Source organism: Thamnophis elegans, chromosome 4 (genome assembly GCF_009769535.1).
Source record: "Thamnophis elegans isolate rThaEle1 chromosome 4, rThaEle1.pri, whole genome shotgun sequence".
Lineage (NCBI taxonomy): Eukaryota > Metazoa > Chordata > Lepidosauria > Squamata > Colubridae > Thamnophis > Thamnophis elegans.
In genome coordinates, this window is record NC_045544.1 from 108,266,100 (window position 1) to 108,287,702 (window position 21,603).

A 21,603-nucleotide genomic window follows, 5' to 3' on the forward strand; every position below is an offset into this window, starting at 1 on the left:
CCTTGTCCATTCCTGGATCTCACCAGCAGAAAAATAAAATGGAGAAACAAGGTCCATTCTAGTCGCACCTGGGCTATGTCTGTAGCCATAATATTTGTAATGATTTGTACAGCACCCTTCTCTTATCTAGGATCCTCTAGGTTAAGTGGACTTTATCAGTGGTGGGATTCAGCCAGTTCGCACCACTTTGGGAGAACCAGTTGTTAACTTTCTGAGCAGTTTGGTGAACTGGTTGTTGGAAGAAATCATTAGGGCAGAGAACCGGTTGTTAAATTATTTGAATCCCACCACTGACTTTACTGTCCATAATTCAGCTACTTCTAGCTAGGCAAGGTGGGGAATGCTGGGAAGGTATTTAGGTGTTGCCTTGGTTGGAGAATGCCACTGTACAGGTTGTATCACATATTTTCCAATAATCTCAGTTTATCAGATAACTGAGTCAGGAAGAAATTCTGATCTTTGTCTGATGGAATTTTGCCAAAATAAAGAGCATAACTCTCAGGAGAAAAACCATGTTTATCGCAATAATCATTGGGTGCTTCATTTACAAAAAAGAGGAACACTGAACAATGGAAAAGCCAAGATTTTTAGAAGGAATTAGCAAAGATGGCAAAACTTACTACTTTGATCTAAGACAAAATCCTATCTAGTTTTATTTCTGTTTGGAGACCCCTTTTGGATTTCTTCCTTGAAAAAGATAAAATTGAAGTTTTGATTTTATGATTTGATAATTAGATTTGTTATAATTATACAAGTGTTGTGCATAATTTTACATAATTATGTACATAATTTTAATATTATTTTATTGTTTTTAATTTATATATTTTAATATTATTTTATGTTACTTTACTGCAAGAGATTACTATATTTTTGTACTTGTACTGAAGAAAGTTGGAAGTCAACCTTTCTTTTTGTCACTTTTTAATTCACCCCCTTTTGATCCTTTTCCCCCCAGTTTTTCGCCTTTTGTTATTTTGTAGTTTATATGACTTTTAAATTTAATAAAGTTAATTTTAAAAATACACATAATTCTAAAAAAAATCTGCAGCCAGTTTGGACCTGTCTCTTAAGAGTTTTAGGCAAAGAAAAGTCACAGAGATAATATCTACCTATTGTTCAGTTTCGTTCTACTAAAGCCATCAGAGATTGAAGCCAAGAATTTCCTGCATTAAAACATGTACATTTGATGCTTCCCTGATAGGTTTTTACCTCATGCAGTTGAGTAAATCTTATCCTCAGATAAGTGAGTTTAGGATTATATCTTCAGACTCTAATTCTATATCCACTTGCCTGGGAGTAAGCTCTACTAATTTAAATGGGACTGTCTTCTGTATATGAGTTATGTGGTGTATTAATTGATTAAATAAGATAGGAAACACACTAAACTATGTTTTATTGAATAAAGCACCCTGGGTTCACACAGAACATTTCATTGTAAAACATAAGGACTGATTAAAATGAAATTAACCAAGCTAAAAATAATAATAAACTTTTACAAAAAAGAAAAAGAAATTAAGCAAGCTACATTGTTTGATTTAACATTGAAACTACAAGGTTGTAGAATTTTGGAAAACGTGGAAGATCTTAGAATCGTAGAATTGGAACAGGTCATTAAAGTGTTACGTGTCACTGTATCTCTTGGTCAGTGCAGGATTCCTAGTCAAAGTGTTTCATTGGAACACATCCAGATAAAGAGAATCCATTATTTCATTTGATAATTGTAACACCATTCAGTACTTTTGCTGTCCTTAACATCTTGCATTCTGAGTTGATAATGTATGTCACACCTCTTCATATATCTGCAAACTCCTATCATATTTTCTCTCAGTCATTACTGGCTCTCCACAAACACAGTCCCTGTATGTTTTATGCACACTGCCATTTGTTCACAACATATATTTACTTCTAAATAAAAGCAGATCGACATCATTTTGAAATCTGTTCAGAATATTTTTATTTTTCTGTCTAGTTTTCTATTGTAACCACTTCTGTAATTTGAGAATCCTTATTTTTTACCTGTTCCACTATTATAATTTTGAATGTAACTATTTAAAGTAAATAAGAATTGTTACATTATTTCTTTTCATTTTAAGCTAGATTTTCTTTCTCTCTTGTGAGATTGAATGATCTATCTCCCCATAAAGAATGGGACACTTATTTCAGAATCCATATCATTCAAAGTTACAAAGTTAGGAGTTGACACTCTAGAATTTATTTCAATTTTTTTATCTTTTATATCTGTGGAAGTTTTGTGCTTCTTTTGAACCATCATTAGCAAGAAGGTTATCAAAATAAGTGGTGGCCACAAGAATTAACTAAGCAAAGCTAGGGTGTATAGACCCAGAAGGGTTCTGAGAAAGTTTGCGATTTATAACCTTTCAATCTAGGACAGTGTTTCTCAACCTTGGCAACTTGAAGATGTCTGGACTTCAACTCCCAGAATTCCCCAGCCAGCGAATGCTGGCTGGGGAATTCTGAGAGTTGAAGTCCGGACATCTTTAAGTTGCCAAGGTTGAGAAACACTGATCTAGGAGCTTAATTCTATCGTTATACTTATGCTTTGTGTTTCATTTCTTTTTAGATCTTGAACTACTTTGGGAAAGTAAAAATCAGAATAACATTGGTAACTAAGAATGAACCCTATAGGCCGCATCCTCATCAGTTGGTTGGAAAGGATTGTGAAAACGGTTACTATGAAGCTGAATTTGGACCTGAGCGTAGAGTTTTGAGGTAAGTAAGTGGGTGTTGTTATATGTGATATGAAACAGAACTAATATTTTTTTTCAGTTTATTGTTGCAGATTCTTACATGTTATGTTGAGTGGTCCCATAATGATAGGCAAGACCAATATCCATTTGGAAAGTGAGCTACAAGCTTCAACTTTCTTCAAGGCATAGGGGATGCCCATATTATTTTCGAACTCACTCCAAAAACTCAGAGAATGTTTTAAAACATGCAAAAAATTTATTCTACTGTTCTGAGGAGTGCAGAAAGGATGCTGGTGGAACTCACTTTTTGTAGCCCTGTTTTAAGTAAGGCTATCCATGGGGACCTGGATACTAGTTGAAGTATTGCAGCCCTTTTCTTTCCTTGACTTCTTAATAGATGTTTATTTAATTACCAGTACTTTCTACTTCTCCAGATGGGGAAAATTAACAAACATCCCAGAGTATGGCAGACTTAAAATAGGCCTCCGTCTTGGGTACCAGTTACAAAGTTCTTTATTATACTATCCCCAGCTGAAAAAGTAGCAGCTGAGTGAGCAGTGAACAGTTAGAAAGTGCTGAGGCCAATTTGTATATTTTGGTTGTACTTATATGCAAAGTCTGAAATATCCCGCCTGAAAGATCTGTTTTCTTATGATATTTATATATGATATAGTATTTTCTTATGAAATTTAAATATGTTTGATTTCACGTAAGAGAAAGAGTACAGACACTGGAACCACGGAGTTGGTGTTGTTTGAAAACTAATATACTAAAGTAGACATTGAGATCCCCAATTGCAATCAGCTTTTTAAAAAATTAAATTTATTCCAGAGGAAAACCTTTTCCAATATTTTTGCCCAGTGTAAGAAGCTTCCAGCCTTGAGATCACCCAGGCTGATGTACATCCCCACATGACTGGTGGCCTTCCTTCCTTGTGTTGCTCCTTCTCAATCTTCTTTATATTCCTGTGCTTAATGAGAAGGACACCTCTAGCCTCAACATACTTGGAAGAGTACTCCTACTGCCAGAGCAGGAAAAAAAGCAATATATTTGAAGACTGCTGTAAGAATAGGCTTCTATTTCGCTCCCTCCTGCCCCTCCCCAGTAGAGAAATGTAGAAAGGAAGGTATACTCTAAACCAAGGGTCTCCTACCTTGGCAACTTTAAGCCTGGCAGAGTTCAACTCCCAGAATTCCCCAGCCAGCAAAGCTTAAAGTTGCCAAGGTTGGAGACCTCGGCTCTCAACATCAACCCAGGTTGCCAAGTGCATCTGAAATAGCAACATTTGATGTTCTTCCTCATAACAGGAAAAGAGAACAGTGAAGAAAGCTTATTCCTCAAAAGCTGAAGGACTAATAATAGATTGGAAGGATTAGAAGAGATCTTGGAGATAAGTACTAGCCAGGCGACTAACCCGTGGCCAGTACTGTAATCCACTACTGCATTGTTTCTACTTCATGGCTATCCATGCTTAAACTTACAGAAAAAGCAATTCTACTATCTTCTGAGGCAACATGTTCCAGTGCTGAAAATTTCTCATTAGAAAATTATTTCTAAAGCCCAAATGAAATATGCTTCCTTCTCATTTAAACTCACTTTTTCTTGTCTTCTGTTTGGCAGCCCTTCAAATACTTGAAAGCAGCTGTCTCCCCATGATTTTCTCTTCTTCAGGATAAACATTCAATGCCTCCAACTATTCCTCATCAGGGTTTTGTTTTGTTTTTAACTCTAGGCCTGTTATTATCTTAGTTGCTATCCTTTGGACATGCTCCAGTTTGCCAGTGCCCTTCATAAAGGTGCCCAGCTGGATACTGGATAAAATATTGTAGGTTGGTCTGACCAATGCCAATTAGAATTAATGACTCTGTATTTCTGTTGATGTTATCTTGAGTTGCATTCACTTTTTCTCAGGTGCATCACACTGTTCAATATCCTGCTTGTGATCCACTAAGATACTCAGAACTTTCTGTCATATATAGTTGCTACGTAAGTTTGTCTACTCATGTTTTAGAATTTCTTATCCAAATGAAGGACTTCATATTTCTCCTGTTGAAGCTTGTTGGCTTCCCCTCAGTTTTTCAGTTCATCATGATCTTCCTGAATACTAATACTTTTTCTAAGGTGTTAACTTTTCCTCCTGCTTTTGTACTGTCTGAAAACTTGATAATTGTGTTTTTAAACCCCTCATCCAAGGGACTGATAAATATGAACAATGTGGGGCCTTCTGTGTAGAATGCAGCCCAGTGGTATGGCATTGTTACTGCCTTCAATCTTGATGCAGAATCATTGACATACAGTACATTTATTAGATATCATTGGTCAACCAGTTAAACAATGGATTCTTTTCTACATGTTCACAAACTGACTGTTTAATGATCATCTCCAGAGTTTTGCCAAGCATGAGCCATGGTAGTACAGTGGTTAGAATGCAGCACTGCAGGCTACTTCTGCTGACTGCCGGCTGCCAGCAGTTTGGAAATTCAATTCTCACCAGGCTCAAGGTTGACTCAGCCTTTCATCCTTCCGAGGTTGGTAAAATGAGGATCCAAATTGTTGGGGGCAATATGCTGACTCTGTAAACCGCTTAGAGGGGGCTATGAAGCACTGTGAAGTGGAATATAAGTCTAAGTGCCATTGCTAGTGCTATTAATATGAAAATCACCCATCTCTAGTTTCTTGGTTCTTCTTTTTTTTAATCTTTTTTTCTTTCTCTAGTCTTCTGGCACTATGTATCTCACCCATGTCTTTTCAAAGGCCACATAAAGGCCCCCAAAGGACATCCTTACACTCCTGCATGCTTTTTAGATGTAATTGAACTGCATTTGAAGACTTAAATGCATTTGTGCTGGTCCAGTGCTCCCTACCTTTCTCTGATTCACCAAGTCCTTCCTTGCCGAAGGAGATTATAGATTTATTACTTCCATGGTTTTTGTGGAATACCCTTCTTCCTAATTCAGCTGCTTTCTGAAAGTCAACATTATTCAACACAAAGTAGTTCAGAGAGAAATTATATTATGAAATTGCTGTCATTTAAAAGAAAAACTGGCTGAACTGAAAGGTTTAACTGAGATTGGGAATTTTTCACTTGCAAGCAGTATCACAGATGACTTCATTGCCAAATGACTGCTGTTCTAAATGTTTACTCACATGTGTCATTCATAAAAAGTTTTGCTCAGAGACATCACAAATATCATGAGTGGTTTTTACTTTTTTTTCCCCTTCGTGTACAAATTTACATGGGATGAAATGATTTCTACAGTGTGGAAACTTGTGGCACACTAAAGCACAATTGAAATCACACTTCTAGAGTTGAACAACCTGGGATTTGTTTCTGAGTTTACAAGTGTAGATTTGGAGTATGGGAAAGGTTGCATATTTGTCTATTGTGGGATTCTCTCTTCTGATAGATTAATCATTCAGAGATTCATAAATCTTTTGCTCTAAGAGGCTTCTTTTGCTCTATCTCCAGGTAATATGGCAATTACCGATCCTCAGGAATATCAACACTTGGATAGGTGGCGAGCAAGATTTTGACTCTTCTTTAATCTGTTCTGATTTCTCATGTAGCAATTATCTGGTATTAATTCCTATTTTGCATCTTCCCTGGGCTGGAGTGATGTCATGGGTTTTCCATGTGGGAAAGAATCAGGTTGCTGAAGTAGGTGGGGAGAGTCCCTTCAAGCTGCCTTGTGATCTGATACCATTACATGCAAATTAGGAAGCTGATGCTATTGTCGCTAGTTTTCAGAATCTCACCAGACAAGTAACCTGGCCATAGTAATTTTTTCTCATAATTACATGATTCAGAATCACTCCTCCCCCTCTGTCAGAAAAAAAAAACAAATTTGAACTAATTGTCTGTGGGTTTTTTTTCTTTAACTTGGTGATAAATGAACAGCTACACTCCGTTAGAAACTTAGAGAAGAAAGATACTTCCCTCTCTGGGAATATCTACAATATCATACCTCTTTCAACCTATTATGATAATGTTCCTGTTTCCTCTGAAAGTGAGGGAGGTATCTAAAATCCAGAACTGCAATCCTATGCCTACTTATTTTAGAACAAAATGTTTCACCAAACTCTGGGGAACTTCCTCCTAAGCAAATATGCACGCAATATAGATCTTAGGGATTGAAGAATTTTATGACGTAATTCACTACATATCTATTAAGAAGCCGTTTTGCTCACTGCAGTTTCAGACAATGGACTATTGGATTCGGTCTCAATCAGTCAAATGCTGGCTTTTGGTAAATTTTCTACCTGTGTGCACCCAGTAATGTTCCTGGAATTTATTCCCAGGCAAATATGTATAATAGTGTAGCCTTCTTCTCTTTAATCAGAAGATGAATCATCTAACTGAAGAACAATTTAAACATTTAAGTGTGTAATTGAAGGGTGGTTTTTTTTAAGAGACTGTTCTGCAATGTTACTAAGATAGAAAAAGGAAATGTGAAAGATAGTATTGCTTCTGAATAAGCTACCGTAATTCTTGTTTAGTAAGGTTTTGATTGATTACCGTATCTCCCATAAAGTCAGTATCGAATTTTACTGACCACATAGATTTTCTCCAGAAGGCTCTGATTCCAGTCTGTGCCTTAAAGTCTTCCACTGTTAGGGCTAAAATTGAGGCTATCCATATTACAATTGCTTTTCCTTTTCCTTTGTTTCCTTTGACCTTTTCCAACTTTATAGATTTATTCAGAGAGCTACATCTTTGCATTATGTACCTCAAATAGGATAATTTGAGTCTGGATATTGCATCTCGAGGGAGAAATCTAGGTTAATTCATTTAATTAACCATTTAGAATAGAATAGAATAATAGAGTTGGAAGGGACCTTGGAGGTCTTCTAGTCCAACCCCCTGCCTAGGCAGGAAACACTATACCATTTTAGACAAATGGTTATCCAACATTTTCTTAAAAGATGGAGCATTCACAACTTCTGGAGGCACGTTGTTCCACAGATTAATTATTCTGTCAGGAAATTTCTCCTGACTTGTTTGTTTGTTTTTTTATATTGGTAAAATATGTATTTTGTGATGCTTGAAAATATTTTCAGATGAGGACAATATGTTAGTATTTAATATTTAATTGGTCAATTAATTGAATCAAGAACATATGCTAATTAAATATAGCTGTCTTTAAACACCTGGCATCTCTATTTTCAAACCAGTATTCAGTTCTACTTAAATTACATAGTAATCTTCCTCAAGGATCCCAACAAAATATTTTTTTTCAGTATGAAATCTATATACTATTAAAAGTCTCATTGTATTTATCTGTTTGCATTTTCAGGTTAGGCTAAATGCTGCATTATACCACAACCTAAAATCTGCTAATAAAATCTGCTAATTTAAAAATCTGGGACCCATTACTCCGGTTGAATTAAAATTTCCATGATGTTCAGACCAATTCTACAGGCAGTTATCAACTTACGACAACCGGGAACAGAATTTTAGTTGCTAAGCAGTGGGGTTGCTAAACATGACTGGACCAATTTTACAACTATTTTTATTATGATCGTTAAGCAAATCCTATGATCATTAAGTAAATTATGTGGTTATTAAGCAAATCTGGCTTCCTGGATTAACAGAATAACAGAAAAACAGACTTGAAAAGGATCTTGGAGATCTTCTAGTCCAGGGATGTCAAAGCCCATCACATCGCATGATGTATCGGAATTGTTTTTGCTCTGGTGGGGCGGGGATGGGCATGGCCTGCACAGGTCATATCCGGCCAGCGAGCCATGTGTTTGATATCCCTGTTCTAATCCAACCTCCTGCTCAACAGGAAACCATATACTATTTCAGACAAATGGTTGTCCAATTTCTTCTTTAAAACCTCCAGTGTTGAGCATCCACAACCTCTGGAGGCAAGTCTTTCCACTGATTAATTGTTCTAACTGTGAGGAAATTTCTTGTTAGTTCTAGGTTGCTTCTCTCCTTCATTAGTTTCCACCCATTGCTTCTTGTCCAGCCGTCAGGAGAATAGTTTGACTCCCTCTTCTTTGTGGCAGCCCCTGAGATATTGGAATACTGGTATCATGTGTCCCCTAGTCATTTTCATTAAACTGGACATGCAACCATTCTTCAAATATTTTAGCCTCCAGTCTCCTAAGCATTTTTGTAATTCATCTCTGCACTCTTTCTAAAATCTCAATATCTTCTTTGTATTGTGGTGACCAAAAGTGGATGAAATATTCCAAGTGTGGTCCTACCAGGGCATTATAAAATGGTACTAATATTTCATATGATCTTGATTAGTGATTAATTAATCAAGTTAATGGTTGATTAATGGTTGGTTAATGCAGCCTAGGGCTGTATTGACTTTTTTGACAGCTGCAACACATTGCTGGCTAATATTTAACTGATTGTCCTTTTAAATTGCAGTTACTACTATTGAGCCAGGTACCACCTATTCTATACCTGTGCATTTGTTTTTTTCTTGCTTAAATATAGACCCTTAATTTTCTCACCATTGAATTTCATTTCATTAGATAGGGCCCAGTGTCAAGATCTGTCAAGATCCTTCTGTATCTTGAGCCAATCTTCTAGAGTGTTGGCTATTCCTGCCAACTTGGTGTCGTCTGCAAATTTGATAAATTCCCCTTCCGTCCCCTTGTCAAAATCATTGATGAAGATATTGAAGAGTACTAGTCCTAAGACAGAGCTTTATGGTATCCCAGTGCAGACTTCCCTCCATGTAGATGCAGTTTCATTAAGAACTGCACATTTATTGCACTTGGTCAGCCAATTACAAATCCATCTGCTGGTGATGCTGTCTAACCCACATTTTTCTACCTTATCAAATATAGATTGTAAAATTGTCAATCCTAATTGTAATCACTAAACAAGAACTACCTATAATATCTACAAGTCATTATTTGGGCTTTGAACAAAACCCAATGGAAAGGAAGAGAAGCAAAGCATGTCTTTTCATTAAGCAGATGATATGCTGCCAAATGCCAATTTCATCTTATTCTTCAAGTCTTTCTTTCTAAAGAACTATAACGCCCTGATGGGGATTAGAATCTAATGTTCACATAAGGAAACATGGGTGTTTGATTTTATGAGCTTGTTCTTCTTAACAGCCCATCTGATGCTTCCAGAAAATCAGGCTAATTTGTGGTTGATCTTTAAAACCCTTCATGGCTTGAGGTTGGGTTATATCTGAGGGACTACCTCTTCCTGATTAATATATCTGTCCCATCAGCTCCAAGGCATGCTTTGTGTCCCATCTGTTAAGGAAGCTCAAGGAAATGTGTCTCCACGGTATCTGCCAAATGGAACATTCTCCCCATTTCACACACATCCCATTCTCCCCGGACAACAGCTCCTTCCCTCCTTATATTCCAGAAGTTCCTCAAAATATGGGGGTCTCAGGAACTGGTGAGATTTTGGGGTAGCTGCCTTGGTGATTGGATTGAATTGCATGTGTGTGTATTTAATACGACTATGTTTGACATGTTTATTATGTTATATCTTAATTACAGACTGTCCAGAATCACTTCTTGTGTGATGGGTAGCTACATAAATAAATAATTAGAGTGAGACATTCTAATCTCAAATGCTTTTTGAGGGCTTTTGCTCATTTTTATCACAAACAGATTGTTACTTTCCTATCCCTAACTAGATGGACATTTGATATAATTTAGTATAACTCTTGTTATGGCCACTTCTGTTCTTCTTCTTTGTCACTTATTTTAAAAAGAAAAATTATGTGTCTCTTTTGGTGTGGCATTTAAATGTTTGAAAGTGGGTAATAACCAGGGGTGGGCTGTTGGAGATTCGCAGGGATTCAGGAGAACCTCTAAACAAGATTCTGTGCAGTTCAGAGAACTTCCAAATCTCCCTCCTGGCTGGCCCCGCCCACCCCTCCCCTCCCAGGAATCCCACATGGCCCATTTTGGATGCAAGTAAGTGCAGGGCCTCCGGAACTCGAGGAGGGCAAAAACACACATACCCCTCTGTGGTGCAGGAGGCCAACTAGGCCATGGCCACCATGGCCACGCCCACCCAGCAACCAGACAGAGAACCCCTTGCTAAAAATTTTGAAGCCCACTTCTGTTAATAACAGGCAAATTACTATGATGGCATCTATTTTAGTCTTAGGCAGGATCTCATCAAATCTTCTTAATGTAAAGTATTTGTCAGAATTAAAATCCCATGATTCATTTTGCTACTAATATGATAGAGTTCCTATAGTTGTATCATTGTTATATTTATTATAAGTATCTAACTCTCAAACGTATTTGCTATAGTTTTCAGAACCTGGGCATTCAGTGTGTGAAAAAGAGAGAACTCAAAGAATCCATCATTTCACGAATTGCTAAGAAGATCAATCCGTTCAATGGTAAGTAACCACTGATTATTAATTACATTAATGACTGTTGAGACTCCCTAATCATTTGCTTTTCAAACATTTTTGAAATATTGATTCCCTTAATGTATATCAAACCATATTAAAACAATGTTCAAGTTTGTCAAGATCCTTCTGTATCTTTAGCCAGAAGATACAGAAGGATCTTGACAAACTTGAACATTGGGCACTATCTAATAAAATGAAATTCAGTGGTGAAAAGAGTAAGATTCTACATTTAGGCAACAAAAACGGAATGCACAGGTACAGTATAGGTGGTACCTTGCTCAAAAGTAGTAAGGGATCTTGGAGTCCTAGTGGACAACCATTTAAATATGAGCCAGCAGTGTGCAGCAGCTGCCAAAAAAGCCAACACAGTTCTAGGCTACATAAACAGGGGGACAGAATCAAGTTCACATGAAGTGTTAATACCACTTTATAATGGTAAGGCCACACTTGGAATACTGCATTCAGTTTTGGTCACCATAATGTAGAAAAGATGAGGAGACTCTAGAAAGAGTGCAGAGAAGAGCAACAAAGATGATTAGGGGACTGGAGACTAAAACATATGAAGAACGGTTGCAAGAAGTGATGTCTAGATGTCTAGTTTAATGAAAAGAAGGACTAGGGGAGACATGATAGCAGTGTTCCAATATCTCAGGGGTTGCCACAAAGAAGAGGGAGTCAAACTATTTTCCAGGGTAGAACAAGAAGCAATGGGTGGAAACTAATCAAGGTGAGAAGCAACTTAGAACTGAGTAGAAATTTCCTGACAGTTAGAACAATTAATCAGTGGAACAGCTTGCCTCCAGAAGTTGTGAATGCCCCAACACTGGAAGTCTTTAAGAAGATGTTGGATAGCCATTTGTCTGAAACGGTATAGGGTTTCCTGCCTAGATAGGAGGTTGGACTAGAAGACCTCCAAGGTCCCTTCCAACTCTGCTATTGTATAAAACACCAAAATGGAGCAGCTACCTGGAATGGATGTGCATGTGAATCCACATCACTGACTCACACAGCTTGTTACTAGAGGCTTTCCTTTAGCAATTGTTGTGTTAGTTTTTGTCTTTATGAATTCTAAATTCATCCCAAGAGTAGCATGGGAATAAAAGAAGACACATCTGAACTGTGAGGAGACCAGATATACAGCAATTTTACCCAGCAAAGTATTTAAGTCTATCCATAAAAATGTACACAATAATTAAAGTCAGAATGAATTACACTATTGGCCACATGTAACTCAACTAATGAACCAAGGGGAATAGATTTTATTTTTACTTAATGCTATACTAATAAGTGTTTGTGAACCATGCAACTCACCATCTGAAAATATAAATCTTTACAGCAAGTCAGTTCTCTAAGAATCTATGTAGATAGTTCTGTCTTAGCATCTCTTTGTTCAGTGTTTAAAGTTACAATAGTGCTGAAAAAATGGACTTGTGACCAATCCTTGAGCTTATAACCATTGTAGCACCTTTGTGGTCATGTAATAAAAATTCGACCCACTGTGCATTTACAACTGTCAACCCTGCACACCCCTCCTCCCCCGACATGACCTTCATTGTCCCTTCTGCCTTCCCTCTGCTAAGCTTACTACCCTGGCTACATGTGGGGAGACGCCATGGCTTTGGGGATTCTTGCTGCCTTGCAGCTTTGGGGCTTTTTGCACCCTTATGTGCTTTCCCCACCTGACAGTAGCCAGACGCACCATGCCTCAACAGCCACTTGTAGACCTCACACATACTCCCCCAGCCCTGCTACACTCAGCCTGTACCTCACAACCACTCACACATCATCCTACATTTCCCCCCAGTCCCACTGCACTCAGCCCATGCCTTGCCAGCCAGCCACCCCCACTGTGCTGGTGTGATGCCTTGCTGGCCACCACAGATTTTTGTGCACCTTACTCCAACCCCTCTGTGCTCACGGAGTACCTTGCCACCCACCTGTGCACCCTGAATAGCAAAACCAAGGACGAAAAGAGAAATGCATGTGTGTGGGCCAAGGAATATGGTTTAAAGGTCAAAGTTTAATACTGTACTTTAATATCTGATTGGTTTTTCTATCTTCATTTAACCATATCAGAAAGCCATTAAATAACTTCAATTCAAGTTCATATGAAAATGATGCCTCTGTCACACACTAATCCTCCCACAGTTCAGTTGTTCCACTGAAACTGATACGTCATGGGGAAGCTGTGGTCATGAGAAAGAAACACACACTTTGATGGGCTTAAGGATTGTTTCATATCATTGGCAAAGGGATGTAGCATTTGAGGCTAGAGATAATACAGCAGTACTACTATTAAAACCACATTTTTTTAAAGCCAGGTTGCATCTAAGCTCAGTATGATTTGTGGGCACAAACTGGGTGCCATCAGTTTCTGGCTAAGCAGCAAATAAAATTATCTTGAGATGCAAGCACAGACTAGCTCACCCTATCCATATTGTGATCTTGGCCTAGAGCTGAATGATTTCATCTGGTACTGTTCATAGTTTTATGATACTTTTCTTAGCTTATATATTTTATCAGATCTTTTATTTCTGGAAACTAGAAAAACTGATTCTTCAAACAAAGCCTGCAGAGAATGACAAACCAATTGAAAAGCTGCATAGCATCTCTCTATAAGCACATAGGAATGAAATTTAATAGATCAGCTCAGAATATCAGAATATTGAGCAGTTATGGTTAGTAAGGATGAATGCATCCATCTGGGATTTCAATCAATAAAAATTATAGAATTTTTATTTATTTATTGGATTAGATTAGGTAAGGCTTCAAGAATTCTACATAATCTATTTCTTCAAGGAGTGCCATACACATTTTTAAAATGAATGTTTCCTCTTATAGACCCTGCACTAATAAAACCTAAAACTAGCCAGTACATCTTTAATCTTGATTCCATACAGTATCAAAGAAAGAACATTACAAAGGAATTTGGCTTAATGGTTAGATTTTAGATGCATTTATACGCATTACTGGGCAACAAAATGAAAAGGAGCTATACTTAAAAGCGTAATAAGATAAATGAGCAGAATTCTGAACAAAGAAGCATATGAGAAATAGTACAATCTTAAAGAATTAAGAAAACTGGGAAAAAATAGGCAAAACATTTAGTTGAAAAGTTGAAAAAATAATGGAAAGCACCTAGATTTGGGAAAAAATCCTGTCCTGAACTAATATCAAAAAGAGAATCAAAAATAGCAAACTGAGTCCTCAATCCAAATAACAATTTTCAAGGCAAAAAAAGTATTGCCAAATAAGAGAAAGAAGACAAGCCCTACTTCTTATGTCATTTTTCTAACCAGGTAATCTGTTAGTCCAAATGATAAAGGCTCTATCAAACTAAACCTCTCTAACTATAACTCTAAATCAGTGGTGAGATTCAAAATTTTTTTACTACTGGTTCTGTGGGTGTGTCTTTGTGGGAGTGGTGTGGCTTTGTCCGCCTGGCAGGGGAAGGTTACTTGCAAAATCTCCATTCCCTCCCCATCCCACTAACCTGCTTTCCAGCTCCGTTCTCCTGTTCAGGGCAATAAAAGAAATTGGGGGGCAGCGGGGATGGGGGCAGCCTATTTGCCGGTTTTCCAAACAATTCAAGATTTCTTCTACCAGTTCTCCAGAACCTGTCAGAACTGGCTGAATTCCACCTCTGCTCTAAATGACTAAATTTTAGTCATTTTTCCACATTTTATTGTTGAACGATTTTAAGAAGGCATATAGTCCAGAGCAAAACCTGTACCACACCCACTCTTATTTCACGTATTCAAACTAGATGTGGATTGCTGCCGGTTCAGCCAGGTTTGACCAAACCGATAGTGGAATTCAGGCCTGGGTCGCAGAACCGGCAGTGACCCAGGCCTGCTACACACCCAAACCGGTTCCCTCGCTACCGCTTGGCCGCCATTTTGGATTTTAGTGACTGCACGCGCATTTCACTGTAAATTGTTCTGTGCATGCGCGGAAAACAATTTACATTGAACAACGCTCGCGCAGCACGTGTCTAGCATGCGGGTTGCAAACCGTCAGTAACACCGGCAGAAACCCACCCCTTGATTCAAACCATTGCAAGAAAAATGAAGTAAAGAAGAAAAAAAGCCATAGAAAGGAAATGATTGCCCCCAACCAAAAGTGCCCAGAATTACAAAGCAATATAGGACAGGAAGAAAGGCAGACAAGAAAAATACACTAAAATAATTCAAGCCACACTCCAGGATATTAGCAGCCCCTGGAAAACAGGCAGCAGATACCATATCAGAGACATTCTCGGAATTCTGTGCTAGACATGCAACATTTTTCTAGATTTATCTTTGGGAGCATGTGGAAAAGTGAATTAATGCTTTCAGAGTTTTGGTGAGAGAATCTTTTCCTCATTTTGAGTTGTTGTTTGTGTATGCTGAGAGATCATGGCTAGGTTGGCATCTGCAGGATTTCAGTGCTAGTTAGGCAGGTTGAAATATCTGCCATGGTTATGACCATTTGTTTTATTATGGCTTTTGCCATTGACTTGACCTTTGCAGTTTGTAACATGATTTCTAATTTATATTTGTTTTGTAAATAAATGCAAAGATAGCAGGACAGCAAAGAGATAGGAGTCTGAATCCAAATTAGGAGGACTTTGTGCATAGGTAACTGTTTATTTGTGAGTCACAGCGTGGTAAGTAGATGAGGAAATGTGATTGGTGTATTGGGTGGTAATTGAATGGGTGATATAGAAAATGTTTAATGGGTAGATAGGGACTCATATTTCTGACCATGTGTGAACACATAGAGCGAATTGAAAGTAGGTAGTGTTTCCTCACTGTGGTCATGGAGCTAAGAAAAGTAGGATCATGAGTTACACCACTTAGTCACTTTTCAAGTCTGACATTATCACAAAGATCATGAACTTTCTTATTTTTATTACAATTCAAGCCTTTTAATTTTGTTTTATATTTTAGTCAAAAGATCTCATTCAGAATCTCTAATATTTTAGAAGTGGTTTTACAACTTAAAATATTATGTTTGCAGTTGAACTAACCTACAAGAGAAGGTTGCTATTTTTGTACTCTGCCTCTTCCCAAAGTTGGCTTTAAATCAGCTTTCAGGCTGCCTGGGAATCCTCCAGACAACACCTGGAAGGTTTTTTGGCTGGAAAAGACTGTGTTAGTGTGTGGTGAGTTCAATTCCATGTTAGGCATGAATCCCAAGGGGAGAGGTCACTATTGGGGGGGGGGGTCTTGACAACTTCACAATTAGCATTGTGCCTCCTGTGTCAGTTATCTCCTGTATGCTCTGCTCTGCTGCTAAGTTGTCTTTTCTAACTGCTAGTAGCTGGGCAAATCTTCTTAGTTCATAAATAGCAGTTAAACTCTGAAGAATTTACCGTAAGTATAGAATTTTACATATTTTTAACACAGAATATTCTAAACTCTAAGAAGTTACTTAGGGGTAATCATGGTGTGTGTGTGTGTGTGTGTGTGTGTGTGTTTGTACATAATGGTTATCTGTTGAGAGCTGAATGCAATGAAATTTCATTTTAATATATGCTGATTAGTGTACATTTAAAGTGAAAATAAAGTTTCTATTCTGTTCTCTTCTGTTTTGTTCTGTTCTATTCAAATGTATATGATATGCAGTTGGAGCAATAAATTTGAGAAATTTGGAAAGTCACTCATTTCCTACTTTTCAGTGTCTTAATTAGGGTTTCTAAAATGTACTCAGAGAACAAACAGAAAAAAATTCTGCAGAATTTTATACATGAAGACCAAGCTAGCTTTTTACCTGAAAAGACAATTAAAAGATAATGTTAGAACTGTTTTGAATTGAATATTTGCAATATCATATTGAGACTCAGACAACCTTAATATTTTTAGGTGCGGAAAAAGCCTTTGACAATTTAAATTGGGTCTCTTTGTTTAGACTCCTGGAAGAAATGGACTTTGGACAACAAATTATTCAAAGTATTAGAGTGATCTATACACTCCAACAGACTTGTATTAATTGACCAAACTTTGTGAAACTTAGAAAGGTACAAGACAAGGTTGTTTTTTGTTGCCACTGTTGTTTATTTAAATTTTAGAGGTTTGAGTAGAGACATTAGTCAAGATGAAAAAATTACGAGTATAAACATTAAAAAAGAGACTTAGAAACTAAGAGCTTTAGCAGATGAGTTGCATGATCCAAATAATAATATGGAACATTTGATGAAGAAATTAAATGACCTTTGGCTTGTTGGAAAATAAAAAATTGAAGTTGTCTACTTCAGTGTACCTTTGCATGTTACCTATTTTAATTGTTCTACAAGGAAAAACTGATTAGGAAAAATGAAGGAAGCTTGTCTTGCCAATAAGTTTCATTTTGAAGTTCGAATAGCATTTCTGTTGTGGAACTAGTGTACCTACCTGGAAAGTAAGAATCATTGATTATAAAGAGCAACAGAAATCATGCATCTCTGCAAAGGATGACAGCAATGTATCTTCTGGACCATTATGAGTTCAGAACGCTATAGTTCTCAGTGGTTTTTCTCAGTGGAGTTAATTGCTGTGTAAGTGTAGTGATTTTTGCTTCAGTGGCCTTTCTTTCAAAAGAGGAAGTCGGGAGAAATAGCTAGTTCCGCTTGCCGTGACGCTGTAGTTTCAGCATCATACACAGCATCACACCAATTATAATAGGCAGCAGCTGTCACTGCAATTAACACTGGTTACTAATCCATTGGAGGATTTATTGCACAAAGAGCATTCTCCTTTACAACCCTCACCCTTTGCAATGGATAAAACTGTTCATGATTTTAGTTGGTAGTTGATAGATTTTATTGTAAACTACTGTATATACTCGAGTATAAGCCTAGTTTTTCAGCCCACTTTTTGGGCTGAAAAAAGCCGCCTCGGCTTATACTCGAGTCAGTGAAAAATTTGCCCGAAATGGAGGAGAAAAAGGGGCGGGGCCATGCCGCTGGGTGACACTCATGAATGGCCCAGTGCCCCTGTGAGTTTCCCCTCCCTCTGTGTGTTTGCCGCGCAGCGCGCACCGCACCATCCCCCCTCCTCACGTTCTAATGTAATGCAGGGCTGTCTTACGATTCCCCTTCCTCCCCCTCCTGCCGCTCTGCAACGATGTCCCACCTCCTCCTTGTTATGGCAAGCAGCCACATAGCGATGTCCCACCTCCTCTGGTACAGTGATCCAATGATAGGAATCACTGTGCCGTGTGTCATAGGAGGCGGGATATCGCTCCCGCGGCTGCACGGGACATCATCATCACAGCGGGACGTCAGCATCATGAGGTGAGTGAAGTATTTCATTGAATACACCGCTAGTTTACTGTTTTTCTTTGAAATAAATATTCAAAAACATTATTGGTATCTATTTTTATTTTTGAAATTTACCGGTAGCTGCTGCATTTCCCACCCTAGGCTTATACTCGAGTCAATAACTTTTCCAGTTTTTTGTGGTAAAATTAGGTGCCTCGGCTTATATTCGGGTCGGCCTATACTCGAGTATATACGGTATGTCAAAGTTTCTGTTGCAATAAAAACAGCGTAGAAATTATTTTAGTAAATAATTGCTTTAGTTATTATCTTTAAAATATTAAATGAGGTCTCTTTAATTTTGAACCATGACAACCAGGAAGCACAAGTTTGATAATGGGTGTTGTAAATGGTCTGGCACAGGAAAGTGAACACATGGAGAGCTCCTTAATATTCTTTGTTTTGCTTTGCAGAGCAAAAGCAGCAGACAGAACAGATTGTGGAAAAGAATTTAAGTTTCATCCCTGCACACTCACACAATTTGCAATTAAGACTTTTTAAATAAAGCCAGTATGATGTATTGGTTAAGGTATTGCCCTTGAAACAAGGAGACCATGAGTTCTAGTCCTACCTTAGACATGAAAACTGATTGGGTGGCTTTGAGGCAGTCACTCTCTCAGTCCAGCCCACCTACCTGGTGGGAAAAAAAGGAGGCAGAAGTATTAGGTACTGCATGATCATTGTTTTGAGTTGAAATAAATAAAAGATAAAATAGTAATGTGATTGTAGGGTTTGTATGCTCCAAGGAGGATGAGATCTATGCCAGAGGTTGATAGGTTTCACCAGAGGAGTGGTGAAGAGTGATTCTCCCATAACAATATAGTGAGATATAATTTACAAAAGCTTACACTGGATTGGTTGTAACCTGAGCCAACAAGGACTGTGCTAGATGTTAGGTCTCCCAGACATCTCCTGGACATGGGCTACAGGACTCAGAACTGTTAACTGAGCAACCAGGACCACCAGCTGGAGAACTAAAAAGTGTTAATTGATTGCAGATAGTTTTCATGAAACTGAGCCAAAGTGACCATTTGGTGCCAATAGGTTATTAACTATTTACTATCTTTTGGCAGCATAGCAGAATTTGTAGCTCTGGGGACTATAAGAAAACAAGGGTTAAAACTACATGCAACCAGAGGCCATAGACTACTCATCCCCATTGCATATTATCCAATCTGATGAAATCATTGAAACCTCTGGTAGATTGCAATAACAGAAGATACAATACATTGCCCAAGAAAAAAAAAACAATCAAACATCCACACTAAGAAAAAATAAACAGATAACTAATAATCTGAATAACGTTAAACAGGGGAAAACTTTGTAAAGTCAAAAACAATAATAACTCTAACAGTATAGATACATATTGATACCCTCAAAAGTCCTCCAGAAATGGTCAACCTTCACTAGCTTCTAAAAGACCATCATCACACAGCTTATTCTAGAGCAAGTGTGTCAAACTGGATTTCTTCAAGGGCAGGATCAGCAGGCCCTCCTCTGTGGGCCGGGCCGTGGCGGGGGGGGGGGGAGAGACAGAATAGTCGGCCTTCTGCAGCACTTTGCCAGCCAAAACGGGGTGGGGTAGGGGACGCATGCAGGGGCCCTGAACCCCATTTTGGCTGACAAAGGCCAGTCCTTTGCTATTTCCATGCTGGCCCCGCGGGCCAGATTTAAATACCCCGCGGACCGGATCTGGCCCTGGGCCTTGAGTTTGACACCCCTGTTGTAGAACATTGGTGCCATTAAAAAAAATCCTTTCTGGCATATACCACCTTTACCTTATGAAAATTCTGCAACTACTTTGGTACTAAGCTGCACAAAACTCTATAAGTCAGAACAAACACATTGAACTGCACCTAGAAATTTGCTATAAGCAATAAAGAACCTGCAAAATAGATGTGATCATAGAGATTCATGCCAGTCTGCAAGTCAGCCACTGCTTTTTCAGCAACCCCAATTCAACGGGCAACAAGGGAGTTGCCACCAGACTGATCTCTTCTCCCCTATTACCATTGCATGAGGTAGGAACTGAACACTGAAAATAGTTCCACCAATACCCAACTCTTATAGGCAAATCATCCATGGTCAGTGATATCAAATGCCTAAAGATCTAAAAGGATCAAGAGGATGTTCTACCCCCATCAAATCCCAACAGTCTTCCACTAGTGACCAATTCATTTTTAGAAAACCCATCCCCTAACTATAATGAAGCTGAAAGGAAGCAGTTTTCAGTAATTCCAGAAACTTCCTGTTCTTTATTGTGGTTTTATTTTGTGTTTGAAATGATTTCCAGGCCAAACTGTGTTAATCGTGGGTAATAAGCAATAAACACTTCTGTTACCGTAGTTAAAAAATGTCAATCTTCTCTCAATTCCCATCTTTCAATCTACAAATTTCACTCCTAAACTTAATGAAAGGAAACTCAAATTCTACCAAGAGAGTTTGATGAACTGATACAAACCTATGATTATTTACCACACTGCTATTCCTGCCTGCTATTCCTCAAGTACATGGATTTAGGCTACCATATTTAGACTGCAAACATTTGGGCAACTGCCTGATGGCAGCATAGAGCAAATATATTCTATATGACTGCCATCTAGTGGTACTGTACAGCCCAGATACAGTAGCCCTATTTAACAGTTGCACATATACAAGAAACAGTGAATGAGGAACTTCTTTCCTGTGCTGTGCTGTCTCTACCTAGTCTGTTTTCAGTTTCCTAAAAGCCAGATTATTATTATTTTTAGTTTAAAGGCATATTCCAGGGGCCCAGAACACCTCCTTGAAACCAAGCCACTGCCTGTAAATCTGGGACTCCTGCTCACCCTACTCATAGTGTGTGTTTGACAATGCAGAGCTATTGCCTCTTATGTATGTATGCCTTTGAATCAGTGTTGACTCTTGGCAACTGCCTGGACAAGTCCCTACAGTTTTCTTGGCATGATGTTTTGTAAGTGGTTTGCCATTGCTTTGTCCCTAGGACTGAAGGACAGGGACTAGCCCACTATGCCTCAGTGTTTGCCTCTCATTTTCCTTTATATATTTTCTATAGAAGTAAACAGGTGCAGGAGAATCACAAACAGAAGTCATTCTCTGAAATCCTCCTTGACTTCTACAAATAAGCAATTACTTGAAAGAAGGCAAAGTTGCAAGCACGCTCTCTGTGGCTCTCGTATGTCTATGGACTTTTGCATTGTGGTCAAGGTTGCAAGTCCCCCCCCTCTTTTCCAGGCATCAAATTAATTAC

The 21,603-nt window shown here is 38.2% G+C and overlaps 1 protein-coding gene across 1 annotated transcript in view; it reads left to right on the plus strand.

Moving 5' to 3' along the window:
- The window catches only part of REL (REL proto-oncogene, NF-kB subunit), a 49,027-nt gene that overhangs the window by 12,079 nt on the left and 15,345 nt on the right, over positions 1 to 21,603 (plus strand). The window contains exons 3-4 of the mRNA XM_032214839.1: positions 2,582 to 2,730; positions 10,968 to 11,059. Coding sequence (XP_032070730.1) covers positions 2,582 to 2,730; positions 10,968 to 11,059 — 241 coding nt within the window. The remainder of the gene's footprint in view (positions 1 to 2,581; positions 2,731 to 10,967; positions 11,060 to 21,603) is intronic.